Source organism: Salmo salar, chromosome ssa23 (genome assembly GCF_905237065.1).
Source record: "Salmo salar chromosome ssa23, Ssal_v3.1, whole genome shotgun sequence".
NCBI classification, from domain to species: domain Eukaryota; kingdom Metazoa; phylum Chordata; class Actinopteri; order Salmoniformes; family Salmonidae; genus Salmo; species Salmo salar.
In genome coordinates, this window is record NC_059464.1 from 10,375,549 (window position 1) to 10,394,802 (window position 19,254).

Sequence of the window (19,254 nt, forward strand, 5' to 3'; positions counted from 1 at the left end):
CTTGAGGACGTGACTACATTGTTGTCCACAAGAATAGTACAATATTTCATCATCTTCTCTGCATTTAAATTGTTTTCACATTTAACTTTAGAGCTGGACGTGAGTTGAGTTGATTAGTATTCTTGTGTGTGAGGCTTTTAGCAGGAATATCGTATCAGAGCTGTATATTAGCCTTCATCATGTGGAACTGGCACCTAGTCACAGCCTTGCCTGACATGATCTGATTAACTTTGTGTGTGTGTGTGTGTGTGGGGGGGGGGTGTGTATATGATGGTTTAAATTGTATGTGTATGTTGTGTCAATTGATTCTATGTTTTTATGTATTTATGTACAAGCAGCAGCACACTCTATTGTCCAAGTAACATTTTCCTTCAGGGACAATGAAGTATATCATATCATTTAACCTGTTAATGTTATTCAGCCTGTTCAGCATGATTGGTCCGTGCTCTTTGATCTGGAATAGAAAGTGAAATTGACAAGAAGACTGAAGGCGGCTTGCCTATTCTATTCACTCACACCTTACCTTTACAGACATGAAAATTGGCTAAATGGAGCAACAAACCGCCTTTTTGCGTCACATTATAAAACTACGGTCAAGTACAGGTCAAGTATGTTTTGGTGTGTTTTTGTGTGTGTTAGTTTGGGTGTGTGAATTGCTCCGCTCAGCCCCAGACCACAGCAGACCTTCACAGGCCTCCCTCTCGTCTTCTTCTTATCCTCCCACCTGGTTTAGGAGCTGGCACTAGACCCACCAAACGCCCCTCTGTCTTACTGACTGAGTCAAACACTAATTGCTCTCCTAATCGGTTCACTCGCCTACTGTTTTAAGCTTTCTGCTGATATGCTTCCGAACGATGATTTGCGGGCCAATGCAGACCCCCCCATAGGTTCCCATCTAGTAGTTTATGTTCTCTTTAACATTTGTTTTATGTTACTGCAACGTTCTGGAGGGTCTCTCGGGTGACGTTATCAGTTACGCTTGTCTCTACAGTGCCCCTTTGACGTGGTGATATGTTTCATGGTCTTTCTCTATCATGTGAATAGCAGTACAGCTGGGGATGTAATCTACAATGTTCAGACATGTACTAACCAGGTGGATAGATTTCATTCCCGGTGCACGAGATGGGCAATCTATGTGAAAACACTACTGATGCAATCTATTTCGGGCTATACAGGGTCTGTCCCTTCTATTCTCTCAGAGCAAAGGTTGTCTGTTTTCTGATCATTGGGCCTTTTCAGTGAAAGGTTGAACTACGTCTATCGCTCAAAGAATACTCTGTCTGTCATGACCCCGCGGAGGGCTGTGTAGGATCAATAAGGTCAGATGTGTGGAATGAGAATGGCACACTTTTGTGTCTACCAGACTGTGTGTGTGTGTGTGTGTGTGTGTGTGTGTGTGTGTGTGTGTGTGTGTGTGTGTGTGTGTGTGTGTGTGTGTGTGTGTGTGTGTGTGTGTGTGTGTGTGTGTGTGTGTGTGTGTGTGTGTGTGTGTGTGTGTACAACATGCCAGGGGAAATTCCTATGTAATTTCAATGTATTTTGTTGAGTAACAAAATGTGTCTGTTACCCCACTGTAGAGTCCTCTGTGGGCGCGTTGTTTGGAACTCTAGCTGTAAAGGCTTGCAGACCTCATAAAGGGATCACAGTGCTCATATTTCTGGCTGGCTGACCTTTACGGTACCAGTACGTACACATACTGCTGTTACTGAGAAATGGGCACTTGGCATAGCTTACGCTTTGCTATTTGTATGGTGTACACAGGCACACGTTTAGTTTACCATTAAAAAGAAACAAATCTATTCTTGTAAGTATTTTGATATTGTTCATGAATATGTGTTTACGTTTGTTTGTTTGTTTTTACTGTATTTTTAATTGTTTAACCCTATTCATTATATTGACAACTTTTTACAATGCGAATCCAGAGTTATTCACCTGTCAAAACGGGTTCATTTCCCCTCTGTATTAGACAAGGGTGGTTACCGTGAAGAATAGATGTAGGCCCTGGGACTCATTTGGGGAGCGCACAGCATTTAGTGTTTACTCAGTGAGCGTGAAGCAGGAACAACCGTCCAAATAAGACTGGTACCCTCTCCTCTTCTAGTTCAACCGATTTGTTGAGCGTGACTCTCCTGGGTAATTTGTTGTGATACTAGAAGCATCTGTCTGGAATAGTTGGATTTGATCTCGAGAGAAAATGGTACAGACAGAATTTACAGGCCTAACCAATACAGTGCCCTGGTGCTAACCCATCCAGCGGTCAGGTCAGTTCAATCTAATATAGAACTTCAACCAACAAGTTCTGAATGTCGTCATATTCTGCAATGCAAATGATGGTTTATAATGTGTTGAGCTGTTTTCTAAAGTATGACATACAGTATCTGCAAACACACCAGTCATTGTTATTATAATGAGATTCAGAGTGAGTGGGTCAGTTCCCTGTGGCTCAGTTGGTAGAGCATGGTGTTTGCTACGCCAGCATGGTGTGTGCAACGCCAGGGTTGTGGGTTCGATTCCCACGGGGGGCCAGTACAATTTTTTTTTTTAATGAAATGTATGTATTCACTACTGTAAGTCGCTCTGGATAAGAGTGTCTGCTAAATGACTAAAATGTAAAAAAAATTATAAAATAAAATGTGAAGTATGTTCTGATACACCACTCAATGAGCAGCTTGTGTTTATGGAACAAGCAGATGTTGCTGAAAATGGTGAAAATGTCAGCCTTTGGTGCATGTAATAGGGAGCCTTGGGATATGAGTCCCAGCTGTTCGGGGAAAACCAGAAGAAAGATGGAGAGAGAAAAAGAGAGACTACAGGCTGAGAAAGAGGGCGGGTGTACAGATGGACGGTTCCCCCTCCTGGTATTCCATGACACCTTTTATCCACTGTCAACTGTCAGTGTGCTAGTGCAGTCAGATCTGCCCATCATGACCCACTTTCCTTAGTGTCCAGCCACATTTTATTAGCTTAAGAATCTCTGTGTGCATCCGTTCAGCAACTGACAAATCCGGTGCTGCATGTCGTTGTGTGTGTTCGAGAGCTGTGTAATGTGCCATATGTTGTGTATGCACAATGTCTGTGAAAGTTCAGTGTGTGTGTGTGTGGTGTGTGCATACACGTGTTTGTGTACAGTAAGAGTGTCTGTCCATAGCTGACAGTGCAGCCACCTGGACAATACAGTAAGAGGCCTGCCTTAGTGCACTCTCACACTGTGAGTAGGGCTGGTGACCTGAGTTTGGCGGACATTTTCGTGTCTAAGTGAGTCGGCGCTTGCTGCCCAGGGCTCTGTTCTGTCTCTCAGTGTTTCTCTTTGCCCTGTTTCTCTCTCTCTGTTTCCCTGTCTCACTGTTTCCCTCTCTCTATTTTTCTCTCTCTGTTTCTCTATCTCTCTGTCTTGGTGTTTCTCTGTCTCTCTGTCTCTGTTTCCCTCTCTCTGTTTTTCTGTCTCTCTGGGTTTCAATCTTCTTCTGAAAATAAGAACAGACAGGTGCAAAGGCAGCCTCTCTGTCTAATCTTCCTCTTCTACTCTGCCTCCTCTAATCTTCTCACTCCTCTATGTTCATCCTTTTCTCCTCTGCCCCCCTGCTCTGCTCTAGTCATCTTTAAAGAGAGAGTTCAGGTGAAGCAGTGAAGCAGCAGGTTTCCTGATCTCATTTTAAATCATGGCAGGGCATCAGACATGGCATCAGGTCACAAAATGGAGAATCGCTGTGTGTGTGCGCAGTTGTGCCTGCGTACTTGGCTGTGTGTCATTTGAGTGTGTGTGTGTGTGTGTGTGAGACTGCACATTTGTTAGTGCATAGAGCCGTATCTGCCAGTCTCCTGCTGCATCTCTCTCTCTCTCCTCCTCCATCCTCACAGGAATGACTCATGCCAACACTGGAGCCATTTTAAACCTCCCTGCCAGCCTCTATAACCCAGCTCTCCCCGGCCTTCCCCAGCCCATACTCTGACTCCGATACCACAACCCTGTTTCACACCGTAGCCCCATTGTCTCTCGTCAGATGGTGTCATTCTAACGTGACAGGAGCCATCTGTCTAGAAAATTGTAGAACTAATCTTTAAAAAAATGGATAGTATTTCTAATTGTCTTAACTTACTATCAGACATCCCCAAATGGGCACATTTATAGGTTTACATTTGCATACGTTCCAAGTAGCCTAGGCCTACTTCTACAGTGCATTCCAGAAAGTATTCACACCCCTTGAATTTTCCCACATTTTGTTTTTACAGACTGAATTCAAAATGGATTCAATATTTTACAAAATCTCACGCATCTACACACAATACCCCATAAGGAGAAAGTGAAAACCAGTTTTTTGACATTTTTGCAAATGCATTGAAAAGGAAATACAGAAACATCTCATTTACATAAGTATTCACACCCCTGAGTCAATATATGTTAGAATCACCTTTTGGCAGTAAGTCAAAACTGTAACTAGGCCACTAAGGAGCATTCAATGTCGTCTTGGTAAGCAACTCCAGTATACATTTGGCCTTGTGTTTTAAGCTATTGTCCTGCTGGAAGGTGAATTTGTCTCACAGGGTCTGTTGGAAATGCACACAATTAAGTTATGAAACAATGAATGCACACAAAATTATGGGAGGGAGCGCATTCTGGAGAGAGACGTACCTTGTGCGTCTTAGCTACACTCCCCTTATTCTTGGACCATGGCATCCCCGCGGCCTCCTAAATGGAATAGTCCACTGAGATGGGCTTAAATCATACAGGTGTCTCCTGTGCCATGAAAAATACATGTATATTTGCAACTACTCGACCGCAAAAATCTTGGTCGACCAATAGCCTATCGACCAAACAATCGACCATTCCACTAAATGGGGTCAGCCCTACTTATCTTACCACACCTGTATGAATCACCGCATACTTCTATGTATCCCTTATTCCCTTTTCTGTATGAATCACCACAAAAACACCCTTTTATTAACTACCATACGCCTTCCTGAAGAACCATGCTTTTAAGATCCTGAGCATAGTCTCTCGGGAAACCAGTGACCGCCCACACCTCCATAACCTCACACCTTCCAAGAATAAGCGTTTCTGAATGACCACACGCCTTCCTAGAATGGCCACTCTTTGAGTGACCACACACCTGTGTTTCTCTCCTTCCTCAGTGTGTGCCTTTCTTCTCGACTCAGTATGCACAGGAGCACCCGTCTCCCCCTCACTGCTGCCTGTCTGTGTGGAGAGCTCTCTTGGCGGCCAGCCTGAATCTGGTTCACTGTGGATAAAGAGCCTCCCCAGCTGTCCCCCTTTTTAAACCAGCTTGTAAAACAGTCCCTGCTTCAGAGAAAAAAGCTGTCCCTGTTTCAGAGAGTGTAGAGCACAATGAATGGGCCCAGTCACCGGCTTGGGGGAAAGAGAGTGGAACAGTTTGTGTGTGTGTGCACAAACGCGTGTGTCATTGTGCATGTGTGTGTGCATCTGTGTGCGGATGCTTTCAATCACAGCTTTCTTGCTTTGGAGGGTCTGAATCAGACAGTCAACGTCTCCAGACTACAGTTAAACCCAGACACACACGGAGAGACATAAATACATAAAAGCCCACAACACTCTCATTGTGTTGCTTAGAACACAGAATGGCACACAACACTAGTCTCCCCATGCACTCCAGACACACAGGAAGCCAGAAACGAGCAAAGAACTAACAGGATAGCCAAGGTAAAAACATCTAGTAAAGCACAGCAATAACAGAGGTATTGTAGAGTAGAGAGTAGCACTGTAGATCACTATCCGTGTTTGGCCCCAGAAGGTGCAGTTGGAGTCTTGGAGAGATTCAATCTTCTCTATGCTACCTGTATTTCTAGTCTGTTATATGCCTGCAGAATTTCCAGGGCAGCAAACTAGCAACAACCTAAACTATTTCAACTAAGGCCTGATTACCTTTGGAAGATTAGTTGTGAGACTTGTTGTTTTGTTTTGGAATAGATCTCAAGATTTGGAGACACTTGTGGGGGGATTGACAGAAACAGAGCTATCTTAGATGAAGATATATCAAAAGATGACATAAGATATCAAAATGGAATTCAGAAAGACGATTGCTTTGCAGTGTATTTTCTCCTCCCTCTCATTGGCCCAGATGTCATCATCCATAGTTAGGTGGTGCTCCTGCTCTCTTATTGTCTGGGAGTTCCTGTGGCCTTTACTTCTATTACATTACTGTGTCTTTAAGAGGGACCACTAATGACGTTAGCACTTCTGCTAGCTCTGGTACGGAAGCCATTAAGTCATTAAATAGCATCCACTAACCAGGCACTCTGTTATTTTCATATCCACTAATTAACCCCTACGCATGGGGAGGGAGGCCTTCATGTGTTGTCAATCCCAATGTCAGAGGACTGCATTTTGGCAGACTCTGTTGCTTTGAGCGTAGATACATGGCGTAAACACAGTAAATGTGAGTAAATGCGTTTAGAGAGAGAGTCAGAGAGACGGTAGAGCAAAGTGCTTGTGGTCACTATTTCTATGGTTCAAATCAAATTGTATTAGTCACATTCGCCGAATATAACAGGTGTAGTAGACCTTACAGTGAAATGCTTACTTACAAGCCCATAACCAACAATGCAGTTTTACATTTTTTTTTATAAATACGAATAAGAAATAAAAGTAACAAGTAATTAAAGAGCAGCAGTAAAATAACAGTAGCGAGACTATATACAGGGGGGTACCGGTACAGAGTCAATGTGCGGGGACACCGGTTAGTTGTTGAGGTAATATGTACATGTGGGTAGAGTTATTAAAGTGACTATGCATAGATGATAACAACAGAGAGAGTCGCGGTGTAAAAGAGAGGGGGGGCGGCGGCAATGCAAATAGTCTGGGTAGCCATTTGATGATTTAGGTGTTCAGGAGTCTTATGGCTTGAGGTAGAAGCTGTTTACTTGGCGCTCCGGTAACGCTTGCCGTGCGCTAGCAGAGAGAACACTCTATGACTAGGGTGGCTGGAGTCTTTGACAATTTTTAGGGCCTTCCTCTGACACCAGCTGGTTTAGAGGTCCTGGATGGCAGGAGGCTTAGCAACGGTGTTATACTGGGCCGTACACACTACTCTCTGTAGTACCTTGCGGTCAGAGGCCGAGCAGTTGCCATACCAGGCAGTGATGCAACCAGTCAGGATGCTCTCGATGGTGCAGCTGTAGAACCTTTTGAGGATCTGAGGACCCGTGCCAAATCTTTTCAGTCTCCTGGGGGGGGAATAGGTTTTGTCGTGCCCTCTTCACGACTGTCTTGGTGTGCTTGGACCATGTTAGTTTGTTGGTGATGTGGACACCAAGGAACTTGAAGCTCTCAACCTGCTCCACTGCAGCCCCGTCGATGAGAATGGGGGCGTGCTTGGTCCTCTTTTTCATGTAGTCCACAATTATCTCCTTTGACTTGATCACGTTGAGGGAGAGTTTGTTGTCCTGGCACCACACGGCCAGGTCTCTGACCTCCTCCCTATAGGCTGTCTCGTTGCTGTCGGTGATCAGGTCTACCACTGGTCTACCACTGATGGTGTTGGAGTCGTGCCTGGACGTGCAGTCATGAGTGAACAGTGAGTACAGGAGGTGCTGATCACGCACCCCTGGGGAGTCCCTGTGTTGAGGATCAGCGTGGCAGATGTGTTTTTACCACCTGGGGGCGGCCCGTCAGGATGTCCAGGATCCAGTTGCAGAGGGAGGTGTTTAGTCCCAGGGTACTAAGCTTATTGATGAGCTTTGAGGGCACTATGGTGTTGAACGCTGAGCTGTAGTCAATGAATAGCATTCTCACATAGGTGTTCCTTTTGTCCATTTACATTTTAGTCATTTAGCAGACGCTCTTCTCCAGAGCGACTTACAGTAGTGAATGCATACATTTCATTTCATGCATTTTTTTTTTTGTACTGGCCCCCCGTGGGAATCGAACCCACAACCCTGGCGTTGCACATACCATGCTAGCGTTGCAAACACCATGCTCTACCAACTGAGCCACAGGTGGGAAAGGGCAGTGTGGAGTGCAATAGAGATTGCATCATCTGTGGATCTGTTGGGGCGGTATGCAAATTGGAGTGGGTCTAGGGTTTCTGGGATAATGGTGTTGATGTGAGCCATGACCAGCCTTTCAAAGCACTTCATGACTACAGACGTGATTGCTACGGGTCGGTCGTCATTTAGGCAGGTTACCTTGGTGTTCTTGGGCACAGGCACTATGGTGGTCTGCTCGAAACATGTTGTTATTACAGACTCGGACAGGGAGAGGTTGAAAATATCAGTGAAGACACTAGCCAGTTGGTCAGCGCATGCTCACAGTACACGTCCTGGTAATCCGTCTGTCCCTGCGGCCTTGTGAATGTTGACCTGTTTAACCTGTTTAGGATAGGGGGCAGTATTGACACGGCTGGATAAAAAACATACCCGATTTAATCTGGTTACCACTCCTACCCAGTAACTAGAATATGCATATACTTATTACATATGGATAGAAAACACCCTAAATTTTCTAAAACTGTTTGAATGGTGTCTGTGAGTATAACAGAACTCAAATGGCAGGTCAAAACCTGAGAGATTCCTTTACAGGAAGTGGCCTGTCTGACCATTTCTTGAACTTCTTTTCCATCTCTATCATTTACTAAGGATCTCTGCTCTAACGTGACACTTTCCACGTCGTCCATAGGCGCTCAGAGCCCGGGAAAAAACAGAATGTCGTCATTCCAGCCCCAGGCTGAAACACATTATCGCCTTTCTCAAGTGGCCGATCAAGGGACACTGGGCTTATGCTCGTGACCCCGACCGCCCCCGCCTTTGGGATTTTTTCCTCTGTTTGCCGAAAAGGAGATTCCCTGTCGGAATATTATCGCTTTTCTACGAGAAAAATGTCGTAAAAATTGATTTTAAACAGCGGTTGACATGCTTCGAAGTACGGTAATGGAATATTTAGAATTTTATTGTCACGAATTGCGCCATGCGCGTGACACTTCTTTACTATTTCGGATAGTGTCTGGAACGCACGAACAAAACGCCGCTATTCGGATATAACGATGGATTATTTTGGACCAAACCAACATTTGTTATTGAAGTAGCAGTCCTGGGTGTGCATTCTGACGAAGACAACAAAAGGTAATCAAACTTTTATAATAGTAAATATGATTATGGTGAGTGCTAAACTTGCCGGGTGTCTAAATAGCGAGCCCGTGATGCCTGGGCTATGTACTTAGAATATTGCAAAATATGCTTTCACCAAAAAGCTATTTTAAAATCGGACATATCGAGTGCATAGAGGAGGTCTGTATCTATAATTCTTAAAATAATTGTTATGCTTTTTGTGAACGTTTATCGTGAGTAATTTAGTAAAATGTTAGCAAATTCCCCGGAAGTTTGCGGGGGTATGCTAGTTCTGAACATCACATGCTAATGTAAAAAGCTGGTTTTTGATATAAATATGAACTTGATTGAACAAAACATGCATGTATTGTATAACATAATGTCCTAGAGTTGTCATCTGATGAAGATCATCAAAGGTGAGTGCTGCATTTAGCTGTCTTCTGGGTTTTGGTGACATTATATGCTGGCTTGAAAAATGGGTGTCTGATTATTTCTGGCTTGGTACTCTGCTGACATAATCTAATGTTTTGCTTTCGTTGTAAAGCCTTTTTGAAATCGGACAGTGTGGTTAGATTAACGAGAGTCTTGTCTTTAAATGGCTGTAAAATAGTCATATGTTTGAGAAATTGAAGTAATAGGATTTTTAAGGTTTTGAAAATCGCGCCACAGGCTGGCAGTGGCTGTTACGTAGGTGGGACGAATTCGTCCCGCCTAGCCTAGAGAGGTTAAAGGTCTTACTCACATCGGCTGCGGAGAGCATGATCACACAGTCTTCCGGAACAGCTGGTGCTCTCATGCATGTTTCAGTACCATTTCCCTCGAAGCGAGCATAGAAGTAGTTTAGCTCGTCTGGTAGGCTCGTGTCACTGGGCAGCTTTCGGCTGTGCTTCCCTTTGTAGTCTGTAATGGTTTGCAAGCCCTACCACATCCGACGAGCGTCAGAGCCGGTGTAGTACGATTCGTTCTTAGTCCTGTATTGACACTTTGCCTGTTTGATGGTTCGTCAGAGGGCATAGCGGTATTTCTTATAAGCTTCCGGGTTAGAGTCCTGCTCCTTGAAAGCGGCAGCTCTGCCCTTTAGCTCAGTGTGGATGTTGCCTGTAATCCATGGCTTCTGGTTGGGGTATGTACGTACGTTCACTGTGGGGACGACGTCATCGATGCACTTATTGATGAAGCCAATGACTGATGTGGTGTACTACTCAATGCCATCGGAGGAATCCCGGATTATATTCCAGTCTGTGCTAGCAAAACAGTCCTGTAGCTTAGCATCTGCTTCATCTGACCACTTTTTTATTGATCTAGTCACTAGTGCTTCCTGCTTAAATTTTTGCTTGTAAGCAGGAATCAGGAGGATAGAATTATGGTCAGATTTGCCAAATGGAGGGAGAGCTTTGTATGCGTCTCTGTGTGTGGTTCAGAGTTTTTTTTTTTCTCTGGTTGCACATTTAACATGCTGATAGAAATTTGGTAAAACGGATTTAAGTTTCCCTGCATTAAAGTCCCCACTTCTAGGAGCGCCGCCTCTGGGTGAACGTTTTCTCGTTTGCTTATGGCGGAATACAGCTCATTCAATGCTGTCTTAGTGGGGACTGCTGTCTTAGCCTCTGACTGTGGTGGTATGTAAACAGCTACAAAAAATACAGATGAAAACTCTCTAGGTAGATAGTGTGGTCTACACCTTATCATGAGATACTCTACCTCAGGTGAGCAATAGCTCAAGACTTCCTTAGATATCGTGCACCAGCTGTTATTTAGAGAAATACATAGCCCGCCGCCTCTTGTCTTACCAGATGCCGCTGTTCTATCCTGCCGGTACAGCGTATAATCAGCCAGCTGTATGTTGATAGTGTCATCGTTCAACCACAACACCGTGAAGCATAGTATATTACAGTTTTGAATGTCCCGTCGGTAGTTTAATCTTCCTCGTAGGTCATCTATTTTATTCTCTAGATTGCACGTTTATTCGATCGCCTACGAATTCTCAGAAGGCCGCCTGCCCTTTGGCCACTTTTTCTCTGCCTCCTCTTCACGCAAATCACGGGGATCTGGGCCTGTTCCTGAGAAAGCACTATATTGTTCGCGTCGGGCTCGTCAGACTCGTTAAAGGAAAAAAGGATTCTTCCAATCCGTAGTGAGTAATCGCAGTCCTGTTTTTCCAGAAGTTATTTTCGGTCATAAGAGATGGTAGCAGCAACATTATGTGCAAATTATTTAAAAAAATTTAAAAACACAATTGTTTGGGGACATGTAAAATGTCTGCCTTCTTCTCCGGCGCCATTATTACAGTGGTGGGGGTCTTGCTGTGTGTGAGTCACTGATACTATATATGTGACACTTACTATGCTTCCCGTGCGTGTGTCCTGTGTGTGTGTACAGCTCCACTGCTCCAGGGTATTATAGTTCTAAGGGTATTATAGTTCTGTGGCTGAGCCCTGAGGATGCAGGGGGGAATATGTTAGCAGGATCAATGATAGCAGGCCTGTCCGGATCGATTTCTCATTTGGGTTGTGACGGGTACCCACAGAAGCAAACCCCTCTAGTCAGGGCAGGGTAAGGCAGTGACAGGTACCCACTACCCATAGGCCTACAACACTCTTAGATAAAAATGGTCCCAAAATAGTTATTCGGCTGTCCCCAGGAGAACCCTTTTTGGTTCCATGTAGGGTTAGGCTGTGACAAGCAACCACAAACCCAGCGGGGACAGAGGCTGTGACAGAGGCAGGTACTGACAGACACCCAGAAGGACAGAGGCAGCTGAGACAGGTAGGCAGGTACTGACAGACACCCAGAAGGACAGAGGCAGCTGAGACAGGTAGGTAGGTAGTGACAGGTCTTCACAACGCTTGTAGACAGACAGGGACAGGTATGTACTGATATAGGCAGAGACAGAGAGAGAAACAGACGTGCATAGCGGCATATTTTGACTCTTGTCGCGTATCTCTTGGACTGGTAGTTTAATTTGCATGCTATAGACGAGGCATGTTTAGACTGTGATTAGATTTAGGAGATTTAGGAGATTGCATGGAGATAGGCTTCCTCCTCCCCGTGCTGTGTTGATTCTTCATTCGTCAACCATCGCATTTGTTTTTAATTCATGAGTTGAGCCACTGGTATTGAATTCAAGCACTGGCCTCGAGGCTAGGGATAAAGATAGTGTGTGTGCGTTCAAGGCTGCTTCGTGCAGACACACACTTCAAGGCTCCGGGTCCACCAGTGCGTGTCACACTGTAGCTGGAGAGGTACTGTAGAGGCGTGAGACGACAGACCGAGAGACATGAGAGAATGACAAGGCTTCAAAACTGGGACCAGAAATGCAGGGAGATAACTGGGCCTTCATTTTGGGTAAGAATGGAACATTGGAAAGTTAATATGGCCCAAAACATATGCCAATTTCAGTCTCTGTTAGAGCTGTTAGAACGTAATCTTAACAGTGGCTGTACTGCTTCAATATTCTGTTCCAAGTCATTTCAGTCGGCTCCAGTCTCTTTGGTCTGCGGAGGACTGAATATGGAGAGCAATAAAGTTAGCGTCCCTTCTGAGTTCGTGTTTTAATAGTCTAGTATCACGGCAAGTTACAGATCTCTTGAAGCAGAATACTCTTGTTTTATGTTTAATGAGAAATGTTTCTCTGCTGTGAAGGCAATTATCTTATCAGCCATGCTCTGTTGTACTCTGTAAAATATTAAGTAAGGATAAAGTATAGGCAGAAGTAGGTCCTAGATTCCTCCCTACTCATTGGCTATACTATGAGTTATTTCTGTTGAGGATCCAGTGTATTGATTTAGACTGGGTAGAATCTGAATTTAGACTCATTACTAATGGTAGTGTCAGTATCAGAGGAAGGGGGCCTTGACAGATCGATGATCAACAGAAAGGCATCCATCTGCATTGGCCATGAGCACCATTTGAGATGTGAACGAATATTAGCCTTCACAGCGCGATAGTGTTAGCCTTCACAGAGTGTTCTGCTACTAAATAATAGATGAAAAGCTCACCTTTGATCCACTGGACCATCGATCTGGGCCTCTGTTCTGACGCTGGACAGCTTAACCTGGCTCGAACTCTATGAATACATACAGATGGACACACACACACACACACACACACACACACACACACACACACACACACACACACACACACACATGCACTATGTGTATACACAAACAAGTTCACACACATACAGTACCTAGACACCTTTTGATATAAACACACACACACACACACTCATACACACACACACACACACACACACACACACTCATACACACACGGCTCACAGCTGGGAGTTTCTGACTTTTGCTCTTTGATGCTGCTGCCTGTTGAGTGCGTGTGTGCGTGCGACTGTGCTTGATCTGTTAACACACTAAACTGTGTCTCTCCTCTGGTTTCTCCTCAGGATTGAAAAAGCGTACCAGGAAGGCCTTCGGGATACGGAAGAAAGAGAAGGGAGACAAGGACAATGACTCAACGTAAGTCTACCAGTCTAACTTGCGCACACACACATGCACTCGTACATTCATATACACGGCTGTCACCCAAAGATGATTCCACTGGCTGTGAGCGTTCCATCGAGGGCGTTGAGGTTCTGTTGACCACGGACGTTTACGTTCCACCTGAGGAACTCTACAGTTTGAGCCATAATGTCCACTCATCCAAGGACAGTTGCCTTGGCCAGTTGTATGGCTGTGCCCATGCCTCTCTGAAACTGCCTGTAACTCTGGCTTCAAGGCTCAGCACTGTGATCAATCACTACCTGGACCTAGTCTTTTCTCTAAATGCTGTTTGGGAAGTACCGATTCTCCTCACTGGGTTGTATGTGCATCCATGCATGATAGCTTTTCATTTTGATTCATGACATCTGACAGGTGGGTATGAACCTGTTGCTGTTTGTGCCCAGTGACGTAGTGGTATTACCCTCCACTACAACACTGTTTGTGCGTGTGTGTGTGTGTGTGTGTGTGTGTGCTTGTGTGTGTACTGTATGTAATTGTTTGCAGGGGAAGTCATCCCTTATACATGTTTTAAATCCAATACAACTTTAGCATCCCGGCAACTTTTTGTCGACTTTCTCTTATATATGAAAGGTATTGCCGGCAACAAAGCCTCTTCTTTTATTTCCGTCAACCGACCTAGTCAGGATTGCTGTAAAGTTCTGCCTACGGCTTAGTATGAAATGTTGCTGTGGCGGCATTCGTACACACTACACTCTTTAAGCTCTGGATGGTGGCTAGGCAGCGGCCATTACTTCTAGTATCCAGGCAGTTCTAAAGTTTGCGAGGCGTGTCACTTCACCGGTCTCTTCGCATAGCCTACCACATGCACTGTTTTCTTAACCACAACTGTGTGGATCTATAAAGAATTACTGCGGGAATAGATATCACTGAATGTCGAAAACATTGGAATAAAGTAGGCTAATGCAATTGATGCAAATTGTTGATTACTGAAACACCCAAAGTCATCCAATTGTTATAATACATGTGAATCAATAGCCTTCCCGCGTGTGGTCAACTATTTCAGCACCATTTCGCGCCGCTTTGAGACAAGCGCGGGGACTCGTCTTGATAAATCAATCAATGTCCAATTTTTGTAAAAAAAAAAAATTCTTCACTGAATCTCAGTTTGGATATTGGTTTGACTACAATTAGACCGTATAAATGTTAGCTAAGTTGAGGTGAGTGCTGCTCTCATCTTGTCTAATTGAATCATTTGTTAGCACTGATCAGAACACTTCGCCAGCGTGTTATGTTCAGTAGGTTTAACAAGGGGATTATTTTTGCTCTTCACTCGCAGTGGCTTAGTAGCCTAGGCCTACTCCCGACCGAAAGCATGTGACTTGTCTTAATCAATCAATGTGATCTTGTTTAACTGAATCTCCGTCTGTATATTTGTTTAATTCTCTGATTGAGCAAACAGGTGGAGGTGGTATAGTTCATCTATCACTGATCAGAAACATTTGGCATGCAAAAAATGTAGCATGAATCAAATGTAGGCCTATTATTTTTGCTTGATGTGAAAGCAACTCCGAAAGCCTGCGGAGGTTGTTTTCTATCGGTATCATGATGAAGATATGCTCAATAGAAGTATGATCCCACACTTGCTCCCTAACAAAGCGAAGTGAGGGTAGAAAAGCCTTGGGCTCTGTTTCAAAATACACAGTGCATTAGGAAAGTATTCAGACTCTTTACATTTTCCAATTTTTTTTACGTTCCAGCCTTATTCTGGATTAAGAGTTCCCCCCCCCCCCCCCCCCACATCAATCTACATACAATACCCCATAATGACAAATCAAAAAGGTTTTTTTTTTAAATGTTTTGCAAAAAAAGTATTCAGACTCTTTACTCAGTACTTTGTTGAAGCATCTCTCCCATTCTTCTCTGCAGATCCTCTCAATCTCTGTCAGGTTGGATGGGGAACCTCGCTGCACAGCTATTTTCAGTTCTCTACAGACATGTTCGATCGGGTTCAAGTCTGGGCTCTGGCTGGGCCACTCAAGGACATTCAGAGACTTGTCCCGAAGTCAATCCTGCGTTGTCGTGTTGGAACGTGAACCTTCGCACAGGTCTGAGCTCTTGAGTGCTCAGAAGCAGGTTTTCGTCAAGGATCTCTCTGTACTTTGCGCCGTTCATCTTTCCCTCGATCCTTACTAGTCTTCCAGTCCCTTCCGCTGAAAAACATTCCCACAGCATGATGCTGCCAGCACCATGCTTCACCATAGGGATGGTTTTGGCCAGGTGCTGAGCGGTGCCTGGTTTCCTCCAGACGTGACGCTTATCATTCAGGCCAAAGAGTTCAATCTTAGTTTCATTAGACCAGAGAATGTTGTTTCTCATGGTCTGAGAGTCCTTTTGGTAAACACCAAGCGGGCTGTCATGTGCCTTTTACTGAGGAGTGGCTTCCCTCTGGCCACTCTACCATAAAGGCCTGATTGGTGGAGTGCTGCACAGATGGTTGTCATTCTGTAAGGGTCTCCCATCTCCACAGAGGAACTCTGGAGCTCTGTCAGAGTGACCATCAGGTTCTTGGTCACCTTCCTGATCAAGGCCCTTCTCCCCCGATTGCTGAGTTTGGCCGGGTGGCCAGCTCTAGGTGGTTCCAAACTTCTTCCATTTAAGAATGATGGCGGCCAATGTGTTCTTGGGGACTTTCAATGCTGCAGTAATGTTTGGTACCCTTCCCCAGATCTGTGCCTCGACACAATCCTGTTTCGGAGCTCTACGGACAATTCCTTTGACCTCATGGCTTGGTTTTTTTCTCTGACATGCACTGTCAATTGTGGTACCTTTTATATAGACAGGTTTGTGCCTTTCCAAATCATCTCCAATCAATTTAATTTACCACAGGTGGACTCCAATCATGTTGTAGAAACATCTCACGGATGATCAAAGGAAACAGGATGCACCTAAGCTCAATTTCGAGTCTCATAGCAAAGGGTCTGAATACTTGTGTAAATAACGTATTTCTGTTTTTAATATTTAATACATTTGAAAAAAATCTGTTTTCACTTTCTCATTATTGGGTATTGTGTGTAAATTGATGAGATTTTTTTAATTTATTTAATCCATTTTAGAATAAGGCTGTAACAAAATGAAATGTGGAAGAAGTGAAGTGGCCTGAATACTTTCCGAATGTACTGTACACTACATGACCAAAAGTATGTGGACACCTGCTCGTCGAACATCTCATTCCAAAATCGTGGGATATTAATATGGATACTATAACAGCTTCTACTCTTTTGGGAAGGCTTTCCACACCTTTGGAACATTTCTGCAGGGACTTGCTTCCATTCAGCCACGAGCATTAGTGAGAGCACAAGAGCAGTACTGTTGTTGGGCGATTAGGCCTGGCTCCCAGTCGGCGTTCCAATGCAACCCAGAGGTGTATTTGCTTTTTTATGGATTCCCATTAGCTGCTGCCAAGGCAGCAACTACTCTTCCTGGGGTCCGACAGAATTAAGGCAGTTCGATGGGGTTGAGGTCAGGGCTCTGTGCAGGCCAGTTAGTTCTTCCACACCAATTTTGACAAACCAAACTGTTGCCACAAAGTTGGAAGCACAGAATCGTCTATAATGTAATTTCATGCTGTAGCGTTAAGATTGCCCTTCACTGGAACTAAGAGGCCTAGCCCGAACCATGAAAAACAGTCCCAGACCATTATTCCTCCTCCACCAAACTTTACAGTTGGCACTATGCATTGGGGCAGGTAGTGTTCTCCTGGCATCTGCCAAACCCAGATTCGTCCACCACTCCAGAGAACTCTTTCCACTGCTCCAGAGTCCAATGGCGGCAAGCTTTACACCACTCCAGCCAACGCTTGGCTGCTCGGCCATGGGAACCCATTTCATGAAGCTCCTGACGAACAGTTCTTGTGCTGACGTTGCTTCCTGAGGCAGTTTGGAACGCAATAGTGAGTGTTGCAACCGAGGACAGACGATTTATATGAGCTATGCGCTTCAGCGATAAAGTTCTGTGAGCTTCTGTGGCCTACCGCTTTGCGGCCAAGCTTTTGTTACTCCTAGACGTTTCCACTTCACAATAACAGCACTTCCAGTTGACCGGGGAAGCTCTAGCATGGCAGGAATTTGACGAACTGACTTGAAGGAAAGGTGGCATCCTATGACGGTGCCATGTTGAAAGTCGCTCTTCAGTGCGGCCCATTCTACTGCCAATGTTTGTCTATGGAGATCGCATGGCTGTGTGCTCAATTTTATACACCTGTCGGCAACGGGTGTGGCTAAAATAGCCGAATCCCCTCATTTGAAGGGGTGTCCACATACTTTTGTATATATAGTGTAACTTTTCTATATGACAGTGGTTCCACACGTTGCCGTGACGCAAGATTTGTGGGGAAAAATATAATTTGTATTTTATCCTGTTATATTTAATTTTATTCTTAGCCTACTATGTGTGTTGACTGTGACCACGGTAGCTTAAGTGTGTCTTGTCTGTTTAAATGAACAAAATAGCTATTGATTTCATGTGCATGGCGCAGCCATGTAGCATATGGGCTGCACAGACCAGTAACATAATTAGAATATGCCATTCAATTCTTTTGAAAATGCTTATCCCGGCAGGAATGTGGTAAAAATGTATGAATTGAGCTCAACATTTTTTGGCCAGATTATTATTTTTCTTTACATGCAACATGCCATAAAGTCTGTCTGTAAAGGGTATTAGAAAGCCCCAACATACTGGGGTTTTCCAGTGAGCTGCTTTGCTAATTGGCAGTGCGTTTAAGTGTTAGGAGAAAATATGGAAAGTGGATTTCAAGGTCCTTACTTTCTCTTTGCTCCCTCCTCTCCCATCCTTTTTTTCTCTTTCTCTCTCTTTCTTTCACAGGGGTTCCCCTGACAGAGAAGGGGGTGTAAGTATCACAAAATCATTCATGCTTTGTCCAATGGATTAATCGGTCAACTTGTTCAACTGTGAAATAGTTAGCAAATTATTGAATTGTGTTGTCAATAAAGATGCTTAATAATGTCATTGCTGGAAGGTGAAGACATGATTGCCTATTTTACAAGCTCGGTTTAATACTGCTCAGTCCTTTAGATGAATCAGCACTGTAACATTGGTGCCCCTTTTTCATTGACTCCAGAATCAAATGAAATGAGTCTTATTGTTGAACTTAACTGTTTTGTGAGGGATTGAATTTCCTTACATGATTTGATTGAATTGTATTTGTATTCTCTGTATTGTGGACTCGACTGTCATCATCCAGGATCCCCAAGAGATTGAATCGGTATTGAACACGATTGGAGTCCCTTCTAGTGTAGGATATATATAGTTACTGTAGAATCTACTCTACTAGGCTCTACTAGACCTTAGGTCATCCTTAGGATACTAATTGGGTTCATTGTTCCTGTATCGGTAGCATTGAGTAGCCAATCACTTAGCGTAGTAGTGATCCTGATTGGTGGGATTGATTGTGATCGTGTCATTCTGTTTTCAGTCACAGAAGAAGGCCAATGGTGCGGCTGTCAATGGATTCTCTGGAGAGATCGACTGGGACAGATATGTATGGAACCAGCGTTCTTCCTTTGAACAAGCTCATATAAAAAAAAAAAAATGATTATGTTACTGGCATACTCTCAAAGATCTATATGTCATGGACAGTAGATATTCTTCTGACCCTTCTGTTACTGTCCTACTGTAGTTTCTAAAGATTCGGAATGTA

The 19,254-nt window shown here is 44.2% G+C and overlaps 1 protein-coding gene across 20 annotated transcripts in view; it reads left to right on the forward strand.

Annotated features, from left to right (window-relative positions):
- The window catches only part of LOC106583991 (SH3-containing GRB2-like protein 3-interacting protein 1), a 103,844-nt gene that overhangs the window by 54,181 nt on the left and 30,409 nt on the right, over positions 1-19,254 (forward strand). For 15 of the 20 annotated variants that reach the window (XM_045706522.1, XM_045706525.1, XM_045706512.1 and 12 more), the window contains 4 exons: positions 13,481-13,553; positions 18,420-18,444; positions 18,799-18,819; positions 19,030-19,095. In XM_045706522.1, the coding sequence (XP_045562478.1) occupies positions 13,481-13,553; positions 18,420-18,444; positions 18,799-18,819; positions 19,030-19,095 (185 nt within the window). The remainder of the gene's footprint in view (positions 1-13,480; positions 13,554-18,419; positions 18,445-18,798; positions 18,820-19,029; positions 19,096-19,254) is intronic. The other 5 variants (XM_045706510.1, XM_045706521.1, XM_045706518.1 and 2 more) reach the window with 1 other exon arrangement.